At 41.1% G+C, this 22,509-nt stretch overlaps 1 protein-coding gene across 2 annotated transcripts in view; it reads right to left on the bottom strand.

The window, feature by feature from the left end:
• Positions 1-12,663: 12,663 nt before the first annotated feature.
• The window catches only part of PRG4 (proteoglycan 4), a 64,277-nt gene continuing 54,431 nt past the window's right edge, over positions 12,664-22,509 (bottom strand). For both annotated transcript variants that reach the window (XM_075184078.1, XM_075184079.1), the window contains 5 exons: positions 20,650-20,786; positions 17,725-17,881; positions 15,870-16,055; positions 14,839-14,964; positions 12,664-13,193 (listed from right to left, as the gene is read on the bottom strand). In XM_075184078.1, coding sequence (XP_075040179.1) covers positions 13,093-13,193; positions 14,839-14,964; positions 15,870-16,055; positions 17,725-17,881; positions 20,650-20,786 — 707 coding nt within the window. In that variant the 3' untranslated portion in view covers positions 12,664-13,092. The remainder of the gene's footprint in view (positions 13,194-14,838; positions 14,965-15,869; positions 16,056-17,724; positions 17,882-20,649; positions 20,787-22,509) is intronic.

The following is a 22,509-nucleotide window of genomic DNA, read 5'->3' as shown; positions in this document are numbered from 1 at the left end:
GGGGGAGATTTAATGTGTAAATACAATAGTTCCTTTGTGTGTGTGTGTGTGTGTATATATATAGATATATATATATAGATAGATATATGAGGCCTGGAGGGGCTTTAAATATAAGTGGGGGTGGTATTTTATGTGATGTGGGTGGGGTGTGAAATATTAATTTCATAGTAGGTTGAGAGTAGGGGTTTTTAATTTATTGGAGTGAAAGTTGGGGATATTTAATTTAATAATGGGTTACGGCAGACCTATTGAGGGTGGGATGATGGGACTATTTAATGCTGTAGTGGTTTGGGTGCTATTAAATATGTGGCTGAGTTTGGGAAGAAGGATTGCTATTTCTTAAAAGTGAATACTAATTATTTAATGTTTGGGAGGAAATAATTTTATTAATTAAATCTAAATACTATTTAATGTTGGAGGTTTTTTTGGGGGGGAAATGGGTCTTTTTATTAAAGGTGAATGCTATTAATTTATTGTCCAGGTTGGTTGCTGGGAGGCCTAATTTTTAACCATAGATGCTTTTCATTTAATATTGGGCTGCTTTGGGAGACGGAGACCTACTGTGTTCACTCATTGCTGGGATTTCTATATCATATACCTGTCATTTTTCCAAACAGGGACCCAACATTCCAAGATCCAGAAAAGCAGCCACTGAGCTTAAGAAGCCGGCAGCACCAAGTAGCAAAAGCAGCAAGAACAGGTAGGAGAGAGCTACATGTTAATACTGAAGACATAAAGAAGACAAATACCACGTTTTCAACAAGAGGAGACAACACTTTATTTCAAAGAGACTTTTCATTTTGTTGCACTTTTAATATTGTATTCGTTATTATACTGTGTTCTAGATCGATTCACATCTATAGTATGTATGTTTGAGCAGGCAGTGGTGGGTGCAATATGTATGTTTGTATTTTCTGGCAGGCAATGATGGGGTGCAGTATGTAAGTATACATGTTCTGTCAGGCAGTGGTGGGGTACAGTATGTGTTTTTGCTGGCAATGGTGGGGTGCAGTATGTATGAATTTTCTAGAAGGCAATGGTGGGGTGCAGTATTTATGTTCTGGCAGGCAATGGTGAGGGGCGGTACATATGGATGTATGTTCTAGTGCGCAGTGGTGGGGTGCAGGCTGTAGGTTCTGGTCGGCAGTGGTGGGGTGCAGTATGTATGTTCTGGCAGACAGTGTTGGGTTGCAAAATGTATGTATGTTCTGGTAGACATTGGTGAGGTGCAGTATATATGTATGTTCTGGCAGGCAGTAGTGGGGTGCAGTGTATATATACACGTATGTTCTGGCAGGCAGTGGTGGGGTGCAGTGTATATATATGTATGTTCTGGCAGGCAGTGGTGGGGTGCAGTATATATGTATGTTCTGGCAGGCAGTAGTGGGGTGCAGTATATATGTATGTTCTGGCAGGCAGTGGTGGGGTGCAGTATGTATGTATGTATGTTCTGACAGGCAGTGGTGGGGTGCAGTATGTATGTATGTATGTTCTGGCAGACAGTGGTGGGGTGCAGTATGTATGTATCTTCCGGCAGGCAGTGGTGGGGTGCAGTATGTATGTATGTATGTATGTTCTGGCAGGCAGTGGTGGGGTGCAGTATGTATGTATGTTCTGGCAGGCAGTGGTGGTGCGCAGTATGTATGTATGTTCTGGCAGGCAGTGGTGGGGTGCAGTATGTATGTATGTTCTGGCAGGCAGTGGTGGGGTGCAGTATGTATGTATGTATGTTCTGGCAGACAGTGGTGGGGTGCAGTATGTATGTATCTTCCGGCAGGCAGTGGTGGGGTGCAGTATGTATGTATGTTCTGGCAGGCAGTGGTGGGGTGCAGTATGTATGTTCTGGCAGGCAGTGGTGGGGTGCAGTATGTATGTTCTGGCAGGCAGTGGTGGGGTGCAGTATGTATGTATGTTCCGGCAGGCAGTGGTGGGGTGCAGTATGTATGTATGTTCCGGCAGGCAGTGGTGGGGTGCAGTATGTATGTATGTTCCGGCAGGCAGTGGTGGGGTGCAGTATGTATGTATGTTCTGGCAGGCAGTGGTGGGGTGCAGTATGTATGTATGTTCTGGCAGGCAGTGGTGGGGTGCAGTATGTATGTATGTTCTGGCAGGCAGTGGTGGGGTGCAGTATGTATGTATGTTCTGGCAGGCAGTGGTGGGGTGCAGTATGTATGTATGTTCTGGTAGGCAGTGGTGGGGTGCAGTATGTATGTATGTTCTAGTAGGCAGTGGTGGGGTGCAGTATATATGTATGTTCTAGTAGGCAGTGGTGGGGTGCAGTATGTATGTATGTTCTGGCAGGCAGTGGTGGGGTGCAGTATGTATGTTCTGGTAGGCAGTGGTGGGGTGCAGTATTTATGTTCTGGCAGGCAGTGGTGGGGTGCAGTATGTATGTATGTTCTGGCAGGCAGTGGTGGGGTGCAGTATGTATGTTCTGGCAGGCAGTGGTGGGGTGCAGTATGTATGTTCTGGCAGGCAGTGGTGGGGTGCAGTATGTATGTATGTTCTGACAGACAGTGGTGGGGTGCAGTATGTATGTTCTGGCAGGCAGTGGTGGGGTGCAGTATGTATGTATGTTCTGGCAGGCAGTGGTGGGGTGCAGTATGTATGTTCTGGCAGGCAGTGGTAAGGTGCAGTATGTATGTTCTGGCAGGCAGTGGTGGGGTGCAGTATGTATGTTCTGGCAGGCAGTGGTGGGGTGCAGTATGTATGTTCTGGCAGGCAGTGGTGGGGTGCAGTATGTATGTATGTATGTTCTGGCAGGCAGTGGTGGGGTGCTGTATGTATGTTCTAGTAGGCAGTGGTGGGGTGCAGTATGTATGTATGTATGTATGTTCTAGTAGGCAGTGATGGGGTGCAGTATGTATGTGTGTTCTGGCAGGCAGTGGTGGGGTGAAGTATGCATGTTCTGGCAGGCAGTGGTGGGGTGCAGTATGTATGTTCTGGCAGGCAGTGGTGGGGTGCAGTATATATGTATGTTCTGGCAGACAGTGGTGGGGTGCAGTATGTATGTATGTTCTGGCAGACAGTGGTGGGATGCAGTATGTATGTATGTATGTTCTGGCAGACAGTGGTGGGGTGCAGTATGTATGTATGTATGTATGTTCTGGCAGGCAGTGGTGGGGTGCAGTATGTATGTATGTATGTTCTGGCAGGCAGTGGTGGGGTGCAGTATGTATGTATGTATGTTCTAGTAGGCAGTGGTGGGGTGCAGTATGTATGTTCTGGCAGGCAGTGATGGGGTGCAGTATGTATATGTTCTGACAGACAGTGGTGGGGTGCAGTATGTATGTTCTGGTAGGCAGTGGTGGGGTGCAGTATGTATGTATTTATGTTTTGGCAGGCAGTGGTGGGGTGCAGTATGTATGTATGTTTTGGCAGGCAGTGGTGGGGTGCGGTATGTATGTTCTGGCAGGCAGTGGTGGGGTGCGGTATGTATGTTCTGGCAGGCAGTGGTGGGGTGCGGTATGTATGTTCTGGCAGGCAGTGGGGTGCAGTATGTATGTTCTGGCAGGCAGTGGTGGGGTGCAGTATGTATGTTCTGGCAGGCAGTGGTGGGGTGCAGTATGTATGTATATTCTGGCAGGCAGTGGTGGGGTGCAGTATGTATGTATGTTCTGGCAGGCAGTGGTGGGGTGCAGTATGTATGTTCTGGCAGGCAGTGGTGGGGTGCAGTATGTATGTTCTGGCAGGCAGTGGTGGGGTGCAGTATGTATGTATGTTCTGGCAGGCAGTGGTGGGGTGCAGTATGTATGTATGTATGTTCTGGCAGGCAGTGGTGGGGTGCAGTATGTATGTATGTATGTTTTGGCAGACAGTGGTGGGGTGCAGTATGTATGTATGTTCTGGCAGGCAATGGTGGGGTGCAGTATGTATGTTCTGACAGGCAGTGGTGGGGTGCAGTATGTATGTATGTTTTGGCAGACAGTGGTGGGGTGCAGTATGTATGTATGTTCTGGCAGGCAGTTTTGGGGTGCAGTATGTATGTTCTGGCAGGCAGTGGTGGGGTGCAGTATGTATGTATATTCTGGCAGGCATTGGTGGGGTGCAGTATGTATGTATGTATGTTCTGGCAGGCAGTGGTGGGATGCAGTATGTATGTATGTATGTTCTGGCAGGCAGTGGTGGGGTGCAGTATGTATGCATGTCTGGCGAACATTCTGCCGACATGAAAGTGCAGACATACTGACATGGAGTAAATACCTAACGTTATAATGAAAAAAATCCCAACACAAATAAAATACAGCTAGTGTGACTGCTGAATGTGAAAATTCCAACGATTGCACTGCCAGCATTCAAACTGAAGAATGCAAGCGGGTTTACCAACTGTATAGCCGCCAGTAAACAGTCTAAAAAGAAAAAAAAAATCTAAAAAAAAAAACAGCGTCCCCAGTCGTATTAACCCGAATGCTGTCAGCCTAAGTATGGCTGGGGGACAAACAACGTAGGGTCCCCCCCTATTTTCCTCTAAACAGTCCTAGCCTTAGCCAGCCAGGGCTGGTGGCATCATATCAGGGGAACCTGCAGCAGTGGGGTGTCCACTTGCCATCATGACAACCAACCCCAAGCTATGCAGCACTTTTTCCCAGGCAGTCAGATGCAGCCAAGCATATTCTGGCAGGCATTGGTGGGGTGCAGAATGTATGTATGTATGTTCTAGTAGGCAGTGGTGGGGTGCAGTATGTATGTATGTATGTATGTTCTAGTAGGCAGTGGTGGGGTGCAGTATGTATGTTCTAGTAGGCAGTGGTGGGGTGCAGTATGTATGTATGTTCTGGCAGGCAATGGTGGGGTGCAGTTTGTATGTTCTGACAGGCAGTGGTGGGGTGCAGTATGTATGTATGTTTTGGCAGACAGTGGTGGGGTGCAGTAAGTATGTATGTATGTTCTGGCAGGCAGTGGTGGGGTGCAGTATGTATGTTCTGGCAGGCAGTGGTGGGGTGCAGTATGTATGTATGTTCTGGCAGGCAGTGGTGGGGTGCAGTATGTATGTATATTCTGGCAGGCATTGCTGGTATGCAGTATGTACGTACGTACGTTCTGTTAGTGGTGCGGTGCAGTATATATGTTCTGACAGTGGTGCAGTATGTTCTGGCACGCAGTCGAGGGTTGCAGTATATATGTTCTGGAAGGCAGTGGAGGGGTGCAGTATGTCGGTGGTATTCAAGATAACGATGCTCTAATCCCTGACACTACATACCCCGGCATGATGTCACCGAAGAGCTCATTGCCGACAGAGTGGTAACACAGGTTGCTTGAAATGGAGACTTAAAGCAATTGAGACTACTCAAGATCCCGGCACACTCCGATGATGTCACACTATCATGCATGCTGTTAAGGTAGTAATTTAAGGCAATCACATTATATGCCAAACACCAACTTAAATCAGATAAACATTGATTTCCAGTGTTCATCATAGAAAAGTGTGACAGTATGTGAAAGACAAATTATTTAACCAGGGGTAGATCAAGAACAAAAAGTAAGAGTACCTACTGGTGTTTTAGAGTATAAACATGGAGAAGCAATGTATTTTCTTCCCACCAGCAGTATCAGGGGCCAATGTACCTGGGCCGATAGTTGAATTAAGAGAATACTTTATACAGCTCTTTTTCCATGATTGTTGTGTATTAGAAAAAGGAGATGAGGTGGAAATCATGGTCATCATTCCAGATACCACATACATAATTAAACAACAGCATTATGAGGTACCAGAATGCAACAAAGGGGATTAGTGATAGCAGGGCAAGGACAAACATTTTGGGCCTGTTTCATCATGGCACATATCTGCTGATTTTAAGGGTACCGTACACAAAATCAAGCTGCGCATGCCTAGAACCACACCATATGCCAGTAAATGCAGCGTTGTCCGCTGTCTTCGATTGCAAAAGATACTCACTGCTGCCTAAAATTTAGGTGAGTGAACAGGGTTGGGAAGGGATGTTTTGCTGTAGTCATTGTATAATAAGAGCATGCCAGACTCAAGCGCACACCACCACGTCTGAATCAAGCTCTGGGCATCGTAAAGTTACTTGTTTTTCTGCCGTATCTCTTGCTCCAGCTAAAGGGCTAGTCTAAGTCCTGATCAGTAGTGATGACAGTCTTTTATACATGCTATAACGTGTTAGTAATCAAACAACTGTAAAAATGTACTTTATACTCAGTAGACATTAAGGACATCTTAATCTATTTCATGGAATTGGTTTTACCATTAATGCCTATAATATGTACAGGTGACATGAATTCCATTTTTTTCTATGTTCCTTTGCAAATTTATAACCCGCATAAGTATTGGGTGTATCCTGCAGTGTCTTGTCACAGCAGATCTATTTATCAGCACACGTATCTTCAAATCCGTTCCCTTTTCGAGAGTACGCAGAGTCAATTTTCATGCATTTTTAAACACACGGTGAGCTCAGAATACATGCCTTGATGAATCAAGCCTATTATGTTTTCATTAAGCCAGACCTGGGCTTGTGACTTGGTATCATCTGTTCAACTTTGACCTTTTATATCTGCCTTTTACTTTATTTTTCAGCGGGTTAGACCATTTACTCCCCAGAATGATACTATTGTTCTAACAAGAGGAACAAGAGAACAGAGAATTAGATCTTGAGTGGGATAAATCCATTTATCTGCATGAATCATCAGCTGATTGAAGACACCAACCTGACCGATTGCTGGATCTGCATGCATTCACCAATATCTGCAGGATCTTTACCTTACATAGCTACACCAGTAAGCTGGAATTAATTGTCATTACCTAAAAGGCCGAAAAGGGCGTGGCCACATTATGTTGTGGGTGTGGCCAACATGGGACATTGTATGGGACATTGTATGGGGCATTATAATAAAACATTAAATTTATCACGCCCTCCCAGCCACATCATGCCATCCCCCCAGGCACATTATGACACTCCTAGCCCACTGTACTTTTCTATGTTTTTGGTGCTGCTCACATCCATAAGGGTGGGAACTTCCTGTAGAGTGAGCAGGGAAGCTGTTTGTCTCACAAGATAACAAAATCTTGTGAGACTTACAGCTCCTCGGCTTGCTCTGTATTCTGTGTCCTGTCCGAGAACTGGGAGCAGCTATCAGTTCCCTTCCCTTAATCAGAGCTGATTAAGGCTCAGGGTATTTAAGACATCAGAGCCCCTTTTATGTAACATGGTTATCATTTTAGACAAATACACAGGCACTACTGTTAGAAGCACACAGCTCTGCCTTCACAAGCAGTACGTGGTGAAGCGGGACATACCTAACTGTCTTTGCAGTCGGACCAAATCCTGACTAAGTGAGACAGTCACCCAAATTCAGGACTACCCCACCAGATTCAGGACAGTTGGCAGACTGTCCTGCTCTCTCCTACTTGTCTTGGTCACTTTCACCACTTGTAGCAGCTGTTTTTTTTAGCTCAGCTCATTCTTGTCTTGATCATGGAGTATTGGATGCCCTATTTTTTTTTAAAAAAAAATGGGTACATGAAAATTAGAAAACTCCAACCAGCCCCGGGGGTAAATGTATCAATGTCCGGATTCTTCAACTCCAGCGAGATCGGCGTCTTCAGCGCTTAAATTTAAAGCGGCGCTGCCTTTTAAAGGGAAACTTCCCTTTACAAGGCAGCGCCGCTTTAAATTTAAGCACTGAAGACGCCGATCTCACCGGAGTTGAAGAATCCGGACATTGATACATTTACCCCCCCGGTGTTAAAACAATAGCACTCACATTTTATAATTAGGCCTCCCTCCAGTTAGCACGAAAATAATATTCCAATTTCATAAGTAGAACTATTTCCCTCCAACCAGCCCCAACATTAAATTAACAGTATACTTATTTATTCAAAACATATTTCCCTCCCTCCAAACAGTCCCAGCAATAAATTAAATAGCACTAAAGTTTAATAAATATAGCCATTTTCCACAACCATCCCCAGCAACAAATAATTCATATTCACATTTAATAAATAGCCCTCCTCCCCAAAATCAGCCCCATATTCAACTGATAGCCCTAAACCACCCTAGCATTAAATTAAAGGTTCCTTCACCTCAAATAATTAGCCCCCACCTACACTCCACCATTAAATAGCCTACCTCCCACACTATATTAAGATCCTCCCTTCCCTCACATATTATATTAAAATGCTGCGCGCACACACACACTACATTTAAAATACTCACACTATAAGCCACACAGACACACTATACTATTAGCCAAGCAGACACACTATACTATTAGCCACACAGACACACTATACTATTAGCCACACAGACACACTATTAGCCACACAGACACACTATTAGTCACACAGACACACTATACTATTAGCCAAACAGACACATTATACCAGTGGTTCCCAAACTTTTGCAGTTCGCGGCACCCTTAGAGTCTCCATAATTTTTTTAAGGCACCCCTCCAAAATAATTACCGAGCAGTCCTGTTTTAGAAGTAGTTGGGTCAAAAAAATTGTAATAAGTATTTAGGTCAGGACAGAAATGCTTATTTAGTTGTATGCAAAAATGCCCCTTCTGCATCCAGACGCTCTGCCCTCTCTCACGCTGTCCCCCCTCCTCTGCCCTCTGTCACGCTGTCCCTCCTCCTCTGCCCCTCTCACGCTGTCCTCCTCCTCTGCCCACTGTCCCCCTCCTCTGCCCTCTGTCACGCTGTCCCAGCTCCTCTGCCCTCTGTCACGCTGTCCCAGCTCCTCTGCCCTCTGTCACGCTGTCCCAGCTCCTCTGCCCTCTGTCACGCTGTCCCAGCTCCTCTGCCCTCTGTCACGCTGTCCCAGCTCCTTTGCCCTCTGTCATGCTGTCCCAGCTCCTCTGCCCTCCCTCATGCTGTCCCAGCTCCTCTGCCATGCTGTCCCCTCCTGTCCCCTCCTGTCACTCTCCTCTGTCCCCCTCCTGTCACACTGTCACTCTCCTCTGTCCCCCTCCTGTCATGCTGTCACTCTCCTCTGTCCCCCTCCTGTCACGCTGTCACTCTCCTCTGTCCCCCTCCTGTCACGCTGTCACTCTCTTCTGTCCCCCTCCTGTCACGCTGTCACTCTCCTCTGTCCCCCTCCTGTCACGCTGTCACTCTCCTCTGTCCCCCTCCTGTCACGCTGTCACTCTCCTCTGTCCCCCTCCTGTCACGCTGTCACTCTCCTCTGTCCCCCTCCTGTCACTCTCCTCTGTCCCCCTCCTGTCACTCTCCTCTGTCCCCCTCCTGTCACTCTCCTCTGTCCCCCTCCTGTCACTCTCCTCTGTCCCCCTCCTGTCACTCTCCTCTGTCCCCCTCCTGTCACTCTCCTCTGTCCCCCTCCTGTCACTCTCCTCTGTCCCCCTCCTGTCACTCTCCTCTGTCCCCCTCCTGTCACTCTCCTCTGTCCCCCTCCTGTCACTCTCCTCTGTCCCCCTCCTGTCACGCTGTCACTCTCCTCTGTCCCCCTCCTGTCACGCTGTCACTCTCCTCTGTCCCCCTCCTGTCACGCTGTCACTCTCCTCTGTCCCCCTCCTGTCACGCTGTCACTCTCCTCTGTCGTCCCCCCGTCACGCTGTCACTCTCCTCTGTCGTCCCCCCGTCACGCTGTCACTCTCCTCTGTCGTCCCCCCGTCACGCTGTCACTCTCCTCTGTCGTCCCCCCGTCACGCTGTCACTCTCCTCTGTCGTCCCCCCGTCACGCTGTCACTCTCCTCTGTCGTCCCCCCGTCACGCTGTCACTCTCCTCTGTCGTCCCCCCGTCACGCTGTCACTCTCCTCTGTCGTCCCCCCGTCACGCTGTCACTCTCCTCTGTCCCCCTCCTGTCACGCTGTCACTCTCCTCTGTCCCCCTCCTGTCACGCTGTCACTCTCCTCTGTCCCCCTCCTGTCACGCTGTCATTCTCCTCTGTACCTCTTCTGTCACGCTGTCACTCTCCTCTGTCCCCCTCCTGTCACGCTGTCACTCTCCTCTGTCCCCCTCCTGTCACTCTCCTCTGTCCCCTCTGCCGCGCGCCAGCCATAAAAAAAACCAAACAGAAACACTTACCAATCTGCACAGCGCCGGGACCCAGCATCCTCCGCTCTCACGCAGCCTGTCACTGATATGACAGCTGCGTGAGAGAGGAGAATGCTGGGTGCCGGCGCCGCGCAGATTGGTAAGTGTTTCTGTTTCTTTTTTTTATGGCTGGCCCGCGGCACCCCTGGGAGCCGCGGCGCACAGTTTGGGAATCGCCGCACTATACTATTAGCCAAACAGACACACTATAATATTAGCCACGCAGACACACTATACTATTAGTCACGCAGACACACTATACTATTAGCCACATAGACACACTATTACACAGACACTTACCTTCTTACCTCCAAGCAGCAGCACCTCCTTCCTGCGCGCTTGTCAGCGGACGGAGAGTCAGTGACTGCCGCCTATGCAAGTAATCACATGTCACGTGGTGCTGTCCCATGTGATTACTTGCATAGGCGGCAGTCACTGACTCTCCGTCCGCCGAGCAGCACGTAGGGTGCTGCTGCTCGGCGGGCATGCGGACCGGCCCATCTAGCCATCGGCCCTTCTGATTGTTTAAAATTCAGGATGAATTCTGGTCTGCCTAATATATATCTGTTTATCATCTTCTTTGCTGTCCTGTTCACCAAGAGTGCATACAGGTTTTGTGAATGTTGCATTTGAAAAGGTTGTGATTCAGTGGTTTTCTTTCAAATGTAGAATTGTCACAATAAGTGAGATGTATATTTTGTTATTCACTAACAAAAAGTTGTTTTGAAGAATCCCTAAATGGACAAAATAATTTATGGCTGTATAAAGGGTATTGCTTTAATCTGTATCCATGCCATGCCTATGCAGTATTTATTTTGGTAAAATAATGGACAAGTCTGGGCAAGTTGTAACACAACTATATCAGTGAACATGTTTAATAGGTAGAGATGTGCGAGTACCTTTACATTCACCAAAAAGAAATGAAGAGGTTTTCCCTTTTAGACAACCATGACGAATAAGTGTGAATATGACTGCATGCTACTTTTAAAAGATTATGGCCGTTATGGTGACTGTTGCTCTGTGATTGGCTCATTTTTGTTTGCTTGACTTGCCTGATGCTATAAGGTATAGGAAGTGGAGAAAAAGCGCTGGTTCAACTGTAACAATTTATTAAGTATAAACAATTGATAGCCTTGAGGCATAAACATAAAATTGCCACAACTGACTAGCGTACATACATTGATTAAAAGGAGTAACACCACCGATATATTGGCACAGTATAACAATATACACTGGTGCACCAGTGAATATAAAAATGTGACCTGTGTCAATTAAGCACGTAATTATATATACAACTATACATAGGAGTATTGTTGTGATTTTACACCCACCTACTTAATTGATGCAGTTTATTGGTTCGGACCATAGTGTGCTTTAGCACTGCATGTTATTTAAGGATATTGAGTGACACAGGTCACCTTTTTATATTCACTGGTGCACCAGTGTATATTGTTATACTGTGTCAATATATCGGTGGTGTTACTCCTCAGTATTTACTTTTAATCAATGTATGTACGCTAGTCAGTTGTGGCAATTTTATGTTTATGCCTCAAGGCTATCAATTGTTTATACTTGATAAATTGTTACAGTTGAACCAGCGCTTTTTCTCCACTTCCTATACTCTATATTGTTGTGTTAGAACCAGATATCTAACCGGAGATAGCAGCGGTCATCTGTTTGAATTTCTATTTTAGATCACTTAGCGCCCTATATTATTTAAATGATGCTATAAGGGGCATTTTTATTTATGACAATCAGGACCGATTTGCAAATTAGTTCCCTTGCCCTAAATGCAAATTTCAACTTCAGTGAGATTAATGTGATAAATTCTACTACACATACCTTTATTTTTAATGGGCTACAGAGGAAAACAAGTTTACATAGCTGGATTTTGATGACTACAATCTTTGTTTAACCAATGTTGTTAAATAAAACAAAGGACTGCAGCTCTTTGTTACAGTGTATAGTACAAAAAAAGAATACATGTGGTGATGCCAGTGACAGTCATTTATCTACTGCTACCAATCACTATATAAAGAGTGTTCCCTCACTTTGCCACTAGACTTATGGAACCTAATTTAAAAAAAAAGCAAACCCATGAATAATTGTAACAAAGGTATCAGTACAAGTGAACACTGACATGACAAATGGTGCCCATGGAAAGATGAATTTCAGAACATTAGATGAATGATGTAACTAGTATAATATAACTAATATAGCCTTTCTGCTATTTCAATTATTCAGAGGCAAGGGATCACTGAAATTCGTAAAATAAGAGCAATTATTTCACTCATCTCTAAGTATCCATCAATATCTAAACTATTGTCCTATATGTCTCAAGGAAAGAAAATATGGTGTTTGCTGTACTGAATACTAGCATGCACTATAGATTATTATGAAGAGTATGACTAAACATTCTGTTGCCTAAGGCAGTGATTAAAATATCAACTTTTGCAGCATCACATTTAGCATTTAGAAATGAATATCCCAAACTTTTCTACTCTGCAGAACCTGCTGTTTAGGCCAACCTAGATAATCTAGCCCAGAATGCCATTCAGGTATCTAGTTATCATTGAACTTCACTTCAATGCGATAAGTCACTATTATAAGTCAAAACTCCAAATGTGCAAAAATAAAAAAATGTTCACAGATTTAGTAAGAGAATGCATTATTTATTATTAATTGCGAAAATACTACTGCAGAAGAAACTACATTACATATCTGAAATGGCTTTTATTTGTTTTTACAGACGATAAACAGTGTGGAGACTTTTCAGAATGGTCCATAAAAGTTACATTTGTTGTTTACTTTTTAATTTCAAAAAACATTTTTATAATATATTCTATTACTTTTTTTAGGGTAGTAATTTAGTTTATTACCAATACATGATTTTGTTTTCTCAATGAAGTTGACCATATAGAAAACTGCATTATTTTTGCATTTGTAAAATAAATAGTATGATATTTAAGTTTTTAGCATATTTTAGATTTCTGTATCTTTTTTTCAACATAAAAGCAAAGTCTTTATTGATAAAATAGTTGACTATTATAGAAGCTCCATCTTTTCCACTTCTAGTATCTTTACTCTTTGCACTTGTACCAATCCTTTGAAGTTTTCTGCTCAGATTCAGGTGGAGGTTTCACTGCTACTTTGCTTGACATATTTATATTGTAGTATTTGTCTGAAAAAGAAAACATGATTAAATCACTGCAGATATAAGCCAATAGGTGTTCTTTTAAAAGCAATTTTATCAGTTATAGATCCAGCTTAATACTCCAACAATTCTATATTGTTTATTCCTCAGAAAGAAATATAGAGAAGTATCTTAAACCTGTCCTACTATATTCGTTACCTAAAATGATAAACCGAACAAACTTCATGTTCTTGCTTTGTATTCCAAAAATATGGGACCATGTTAGGTGGAAGCAAATATAAATGACAGTTCAATACTGCTTGTAATTACAGTTCTAAGCTGTTGTTTAAATGACGACTGCAGATTCAATTATTTTTCATTATGTATCTCCATATATGAAAACTTCAGTGTATTCATTGAAAGTATGCAATGCTATCACCTATGATAGAGGATTTTCAGTTTTGTATGTTTATACTTCTATGTATGCCAATATTTAAAAGTATATCTCAGCTGCATGCCAGCCATACTAATTGCTAATTCGATTTGCACTGTGCACTCTCTGCAGGTGTTCGCTAAGAAGCTGGTAGTATTGAGTAATGTATACAAAGCATACATGAGACCTGATTAATACATTTAATAATACATTTCCTGCAGATTGTAACAATTTGATTCTGATGTTCAATGCAATATGATTGAAATAACTTGTCATCCACCTTACAAATGTTGCAAATTTAGAAAATAAATTTCTCATTACTTTAGCACAGCTTCTATGGCAGAAATATATTTTTTTAAACAGTCTAAAATTTTCCCTTGGCAAATTCACCTGGTAAGAAATATAGATTGTAAGCTCCACTGGTCCAGAGATTGATGTGAATGATTAAATATTCTTGGCAAAAGCACTATGTATGTGATATATAGATAAAGGGGCCTGATTCATTAAGGATCTTAACTTGAGAAACTTCTTATTTTAGTCTCCTGGACAAAACCATGTTACAATGCAGGGGGTGCAAATTAGCATTCTGTTTTGCCCATAAGTTAAATAATGGCTGTTTTTTCATGTAGCACACAAATACTTGATAGCTTATTTGTACACTGAAATATAAAGTTGATATTTGTGTGCTACATGAAAAAACAGTCAGTATTTAACTTATGTGCAAAACAGAATGCTAATTTGCACCCCTTGCATTGTAACATGGTTTTGTCCAGGAGACTGAAATAAGAAGTTTCTCAAGTTAAGATCATTAATGAATCAGGTCCAAGGTTACTAAATAAATAACTCATCTTTATCATTGCTTGTAAGGGTGGCCACATACGTGGATTCAAAATTACCCTGACGCTTGATAATGATCTTATTGCAGCACATGTTGGAACATGCAGTTGGAAGATGACCACTGCAGGCCCTGCTGTCATCTGTACTGATCTTGCAACTTCACCCAAGCACAAAACAATCAGATCTTATCCGATTGGCACATCTACATGTGTGGCCATGTTGTACAGTGATACTGTTGCTCTGGTCCTTGACACGGTCAGTGAGCAACCAGATTTAGGGCTAAATTTTTAGGTTCACTTTTGCATTCACAAAATAAAATCTGATGGAAGCTTTGCAAAGTAGGAAACAAAACATGCAGATGCAATTTCTGCACAATTTGCAAGAGCTGTTTTTATAAATGTCTTGGAATATGTCATTACTTACCTTTAGTAAACACAAAATAATCAAATCCATCTTGCTTTTTGGGATTTGACAGTGATATGGCAGAAATAATGTTGCTTGGAACCCCTCTCAAGGTTGAACGAACAGAAGTCTCTTCATGAAGAATGCCTAAATACAAATAGTTGTTTTACATTGTCTAAATACTAAAGTCAGTACTGCATTAAAGTATGGGTAACATGCTTGACTCTGTCAATGTAAAGTGTAAAAATAAAGGCAGCCTGGGGGTAAATGTATCATACTGCGCTTTTTACAAGTCGCCGGAAATCGGCGAGATGACAGCTTAAATTTAAAGGGGCGCTGCCTTGTAAAGAGAAGTTTCCCTTTACAAGGCAGCGCCGCTTTAAATTTAAGCTGTGATCTCGCTGATTTCCGGCGACTTGTAAAAAGCGCAGTATGATACATTTACCCCCTGGTGTCCTCTTACCATTTGGTATGATGTATAACGTGCAAGGAAAAACAAAGAGTTATTTGGACGGAAAATGGGTAAGTTGTAAGATGGGTAGGGCCAATAATGGTAGTAGAGCATGCTTATAGTGATGCTTTAAGTTGTGCAAAACTTACACTGTGGAGTCTCTTGTTCTCTACACCACAATGACTGCACTTATCTGATGTAAAGATGCAGACCATGCTCAAGTGTGGGTGTGAACATATCTATGTGTTGACCCATAAACTTACCACCCATTCAAATAAAATTACATAAGGATAACACTTGGGCACTTTTCTTAACCAACAAACCAAAAATTTGTCGTTTTTTTATTACTCAAGGGAAAATGAAATGCAAACTGAACCATTTCATGAATGCTTTTATATGAGGTGGAGAAAAATATTAAGTTACTTTAAACAGTTGGCTATAGAGGAAATAAACTGGGTAAAAGTCTCCTTCTTCACATTAGGACCACTTGTATTTTATATATTACAGTTGTTGCTCTGCTCACCCAGTAAAGAAAGATAGAAATGTCTGCTGTACAGAAATGATAGCATTTATATATAAACTAATGTCAATGTAAAATTACCTAATGGCTGTTGTACATTGGAGAATGTTCGATGTATCACTATCCGATGTCGCACAATGTCCCGTGGATAACGGTATTTTACAGTTTCAACTCTCTGGGAGTAAATAGGGTATTGTATCGATGGTTTCTTTTTGGTGCACTTCTTGGACTGTTCTTGACGAAATGTGTACTTTTGAACATTTCCACCTATGAAATGGTAATTACATTACAGTATGATACTTTAGCAAAACACGAAAAATCATCGTAAATCCAGCATAAGCCACCAAAGCTAGAAGATTTCACTGAAAAGATGGGAAGAGAAAATAATCCATAAAAAATCATTGCATTGAAGCATTTTCATTTTTCAGCAATTTCCAATGTCCAGTATTTTGGACCTTGATGCCAGAAAATTTACCTGCAGTCATTCTAAATTGGCTATTGTGATATGTTCAATACAGTATCCATCAAATTCGTTATCCACTTTATTAACCATATTTTTCCACCAATATTGAAATCATTATTATATTATTTTATATGGTACATCATTTGAACAGGCTGATAAAACTGGCAGTGAGGGATTTATTGTTTCAAGAGCCTGTCTTTGTTAAAATGGGCTTTTCTCCCAATTTAATTTTTAGTGGTTTCACATGCAGCCAAGGTTCAATTCACTTTTTGCCACCATGCAGTGACTATACAGTACTTCTGTATATTATCAAAAAAATGTTAATAATAATATTAATAAAGCTTTTTTAAATTTAAAGATGTCTAAATATATAATAAATAATGAGTTCTAATTCAACTTTTGTCCTCTCACCCATTTATAGCATGTGATATTCTGATGATAATGCACATACTGTTTTCACCTATAAAGAGAAAGGCACTCTACATGCTAGCTATCTTACTGCAGTAGGTATATAGGCAGGTAAGCGTTGACCTACTTCTGGATGATTCTTAAAAGAAAGGAATGTGTGAACAAATGTGTGTGTGTATATTCGTGTGTAATTTCCATAACGCCATTTCTAAATCTCCACTTCGACCACTGCAAGTGTGTGTGTGTGTGTGTGTGTGTGTGTGTGTGTGTGTATATATATATATATATATATATTTATTTATATGTGTGTGTGTATATTAGAGATGCTCAGGCTCGGTTTTCTGAAAACCGAGCCCACCCGAATTTAGAGTATCCGAGTAGGCTCGTGAGCTGGCTCGGTACTTTGCACGTCCTCGAATCTGAATCGAGGCAAAACGCCATTGTTGCGTTGTTGGATCTCACAGGTTTTGGATTCCATAAGTACCTCTTTCCCCAGGAGATCCAGCGCAATTGCTCACACAGAAACAGGAAGGGTAGCAGTGTTCTTGTCACTTGACAAAAATTTACTAGAAATGACTGGAAATTAATGCTATTGAGGTTAACAATAATGTAGGAACAAAAAAAGAGCTAAATTATGTGATTTTAGAAACAAAATAGGGAACCAAAACACACGAGGGCGGTTTTTCCAAAACCAAAACACGAAGTTAATCCAGATCCAAAACCAAAACACGGGGGTCAGTGAGCATCTCATATCTAGTGTGTATATGTATGTGTGTATATATATATATATATATATATATATATATATATATATAATGTGTGTGTATGTATAGATATCTATATACAGTATATACACCCACAGTGGTCGACGTGAGGTAGTATACAGTGCTATGCCATACCACCACTTCTCCTACTGGCTTAATTGTAAAACTATCAAAATTTATTCGCTTATATTTTTCATACCGCCACTTCTAACTTTCCACTTCAAACACTGTTTATCTATCTATCTATCTATCTATCTATCTATCTATCTATCTATCGAGAGACAGAGAGAATTCAACTTACCTCTTTTGAAAAAATAGACAGACTCTGGTCTTGTTTGAAATCCAGCCACTGGTAGTACAGCAGTCACTTTATCTCTGAGTCCATTAAACCCCTTTGCAATTTCTTTTGGATACCCATGGTCCATAATATCATTAGTAAAACGCCAATAAAGTGGGCCCTATCACAATAGAGAAGAAAGTTGTCTCGTAATGGAACCATTAGCTATAATGCTGTAAAGATATACCTAATATTGTGCTTAAAGTAGAGCTGAACATTTTAAGCAAAATACTATGTATTCTGGGTATCAATCTTTTTTTTTTTCAAAATAGTTTTTTTATTTAAAAAGCTAAGTCTTAACAGTCTTTTTAAAACTTATCTTCCTTACTCTTTGCATACATCACAATTAAAGTAAGTTCAGGATGCCGTTTTGCTTTAATTTCAGATCACAACCTAAATTGGAAGCATCAGACTGCACAAAAGTTTCTGCTATATTAATTTCCCTGTAGTTCTACCACTGCGCACCTATAAAATGTAAAAGTAGATATTGTTTACTTGTTAAAGTCTTATAGCAACTTTGATTCTTTTTCTGGTGGTTTTAGTGTGGGGACAAACAGATGCTTTATGCACCCAGGTATTGAACAGTTTAAATGTTATGCTTGCCTACAATAGCAGACATTGTAAATGCTCAGTTGCCAGCACACTAAAGCATATATGCTCTACGTATGCTGTAGGCACATTAGTATATTAAAAAGTAGATGATCCAATATGAAAATACACCTTGTAACATTGAAAAATAAATACTGTATCCAACTTTCCAACCATAATTTACTCTTAATTAGATGAGTGCGCTTTTCCAAAGGTAGTTGTAATATTGTCTCTGTGGTGTTATCCAGAGTGCTTGATTCGCAGCAGTGTGTGTGAATATGTGTATGTGTGTATGTATATATATATATATATATATATATATATATATATATATATATATATATATATATATATTAGAGAGAGCGCATTCACTCTATGCATTTTTCGGGCTTTAACAGCTATTCTTAACAAATGTACTTTTATTTGCCTTATAGTAGTGATATATTACAATTTGTACCTTGTGTGTTTGTGATAATTGAGAATATAACTGACCTCCAAATTGTGCATTCAGTTGCTTTTTGTGAGACAATATTTGGTGGAGTGTGTGCTGTTACTAAATTATGGTATCCTACTATTTGTAAAATGTGTTATTTGGATAATTTTAAAAAGAATATGTGAACTTATTCAAATTAATAAATTTGGATACAACGTTTGTTGATTAGTATTCTAGTATGTCTCTATTAACCATACACGTGGAAGATTCACCTACTGTAGCTAATCCAGAATAAATATTTAGATTTGGGTGTAGCAATTGATACATTTTTCTTTACATTGGACTAAAAGGTCAACAACATTTTTAAAAAGAAATAAATATATATATATATTTTTAAGAGAGGCAGGCGGCAGTGTTATGAGGCAGGGGGGATATGCCCCGGGTCTGGGCAATTAAATTGTATTTTGGCCCACCTGATGGTCTAGTGGTAATGCGGTGCAGGCAGTATATGCAGTCCAGATATGGGTGGCCACATCGCATACTACTTAATGCTGCCGTGTCATTCATTCATAGAATAGCGTACTGCAGCCTGTAGTACAATATTCTATGAAGGAATGACACAATCGCATTGAGTAGTATGCAATGCGGCCGTTTATGCATAAGCAGCCTGCACCGCATCTCTGCAAATGCTAGATCCCCCTCAGCTCCCCTACCTTCAGTGTCACTGTGGCTGCAGAATTATGGAAATGTTGATAATCCTGTGCAACTGGAAGTTATTGGTGCAGAAAAAGGCAAGATGTGATGGGGAGGGATCATGTGTGAGTAAGGCATGTGGGCAGAGGGGGCATGAATAATAAAGCATGTGGGCAGAAAGGGCATGTGTGTGTAAAGCTTGTGGGTAAAGGGGGCATGTGTGTGTGTAAAGCATGTGGGCAGAGGGGACGTGTGTGTAAAGCATGTAATCAGAGGGAGCATGAGTGTGTAATGCATGTGATCACAGGGAGCATGAGTGTGTAAAGCATGTGGGCAGAGGAAGCATGTGTGTGTAAAGCATGTAATCAGTGGGGGCATGTGTGTGTAAAGCATGTGGGCAGAGGGGACATGTGTGTGTAAAGCATGTAATCAGAGAGGGCATGTGTATATAAAGCATGTGGGCAGAGGGGACATGTCTAAGTAAAGCATGTGGTCAGAGGGAGCGTGCGTGAGTAAAGCTGCAGGGCAGAGGGGGCATTTGTGAGTAAAGCAGGGGGACAGTGTGATGAGGGTCAAATTGTAATGGGGAGCACAGTGTGATTTGAGCACCTATTAATTTTTATTGTGCATTTATCTTTGTATGGGTTTGCAGAGCACCTAGAGGCAGCAATGTATCTTATACATTTACAATTGTGTTTCATTATCTGTGCATTTCTAAATATATAGATATATGTGCTTTTTTTATCACACATAGATTGCTTGTTATATAATTATATACTGTATTATATGATATACTCTATACTACACACTTAGATCTGTGTTATGTTTTGTGTTTACTTATTATTTTCCATATGTCATGTACCTATATATTCTCAAACATGTCCCAACATTCTAGGATCCATACAAGAATTCAGTACCAGGTTGTGAAAACTGCAAAAACAGGTAGATGAGAGCAACTCCATTATAATACATAAAATGTCATGTCTAAAGAGGTGCAGCCACACCCTGTGTTGGCCATGCCCACATCACTATGTGGTAACACCCCCTTCTGCGGCATCCATTCCTTCTCCTACCAAGTTGCTGTTCCAGGGCCCCAAATTCCTGCTAGCACTAGTGTATTATATGCCAAAAGTGCAATTTGTGTCCAACTCTAGATGACCCTTTTAATTTCTTACCTTGAAAAAGAAAGTCTTGGCACCACAATTACATCTAGTAAATACTGTGTCAATCGGAGATGGAATACCCCACACTTCACTAATTTTACGTGGGCTTTCTGTCACTCCTCCCTGATTTAGCATCCAAAAGTAGTTACCTGAAATAACCCAAAAAATGTTAAAGTACACAAAATTTTAGTAAACAATGAGGTGTTTAGGATTGCCAAGTGTTAATGAAGATAATATTTCTATAATTCCAAGATTTGAGTCCAAATCAATTTTTTAAGGACTAAATCAAAACTAGGATTTTCAATCACAAGACACTGTAGACTAATCAGAGCTTTTATAGTTCTGTAATCAACGTGTGTTGCAAGTACACTCAAGAGGTGTAGTGTGAGCATTTTGTTAAATTGACTGCCTATAAGAAACAATATATATAGTGAGCAGTATGAAACACTAGTCGAGGTGGGAACATGTTTTGAAAGGTATTAGGGGTGAATTACTGACAGATGTGCAATTGTCCAGTAACCCATATATTAAACATTTACATTAATTAGTTTAACTAGCACTAGGGAGATGAAAACTAAATGATGATTTGCTATTGTAGTGAACAGGGAGGAATTACAGTTATAAGGATTAACAAACATCGTAACTGTGGAGAATAAAGCTTGCTCATAACTGCATTGTAAATAATGTATATCAAATGAATCCATTTATATGTTGTGTTTCCCTGTAAGTTAAATGCAGATAACTTCAAAGTGGAGCCCTGCTCTTACAGAGTTAATGAACTAACTCAATGTGGCCCTGCAGACTCAAGAGCTACAAGATAACATTGACACATTTGTCAGCTTCAAAGACCCCTTGAATTGATCTATATCCTGGTATAGAAGTGTTTTTTTGTCACCTAAAGAGACGTTAGAGAGACTTTAGGGAGACACTGACAGTTTGTGGCCTTAGACAAGGATGATGACTTGCTATATTTTATATTGGCAAAAATAATTCCATTTCCAAAACACACTTATAATCAATATAATTAGTAATAAGCCACATATTCATAAATAGTATGCTGAAGTGCAGCCCACACATCAACTTAAGCTCTCTGCCACGCAGAGAACGAGAGGAACTTAGTATCAGCTCAATGAATTCCCTCTACCTATCTATGTTTGGTATCTATAAATTGGTAAATTGACACTGGATTTATTAATAATAAAATTGGGTCTGTATGACACTCCCCTCGGAAACAACGTTACAATTTAGCATTGGGAATAAAAACAGGTTGTAGTTGTAAAATGCGTCACAGGTCCCCTCTAGCGACCACATCCCAGTAGGATGGGAAGGTAAAAAAAACTGTTTTAAAAAGATGAAACCATTTACAAGAGATTGTCAGACTTTTGGGAAATCAATCAACATTGATAAGCTGTCTATCTTCCAAGCCAATTTTCCTTGGAGCAGATTATACAACTCGTAAGTTTATATTCTGAAACTTTGTCCTTTTTAGTTTTAAATCTGTTTTGCCATATATTTAGCCATAATTCATTAATTGTGTTTATAACCTGTGAGCATTGTACTTTTTTTATATTAAATTATAAAATATAATATTTAATAAGTGCTGTCCTTATTGTTTTAAACAAATTCCCCGTTTAGAAGAGGTTGAGTGCTTGAGTGTGTTAACTCTTTAAATGCCAGAGTGGGAAGTGTTAACTCTTTTAGTTATCAGAGTGCATAATGAGCACAATTGAGTAATTAAGTCATAAGTTTGATACGAGTCTTATACATAGCTGGTGGCAGTAACAAAGAGATGAGGAAGCGTATGTCTGTGATGTGAAAGGGACCAGTTAAATCTGTAGCTTAAGAGATAGGTGAGAGTGAGACTGGGATCCT

Source organism: Mixophyes fleayi, chromosome 8, assembly GCF_038048845.1.
Source record: "Mixophyes fleayi isolate aMixFle1 chromosome 8, aMixFle1.hap1, whole genome shotgun sequence".
NCBI lineage: Eukaryota > Metazoa > Chordata > Amphibia > Anura > Limnodynastidae > Mixophyes > Mixophyes fleayi.
The sequence above is the reverse complement of the archived record's forward strand: the minus strand, read 5'-3'. Positions and strand labels throughout refer to the sequence as shown.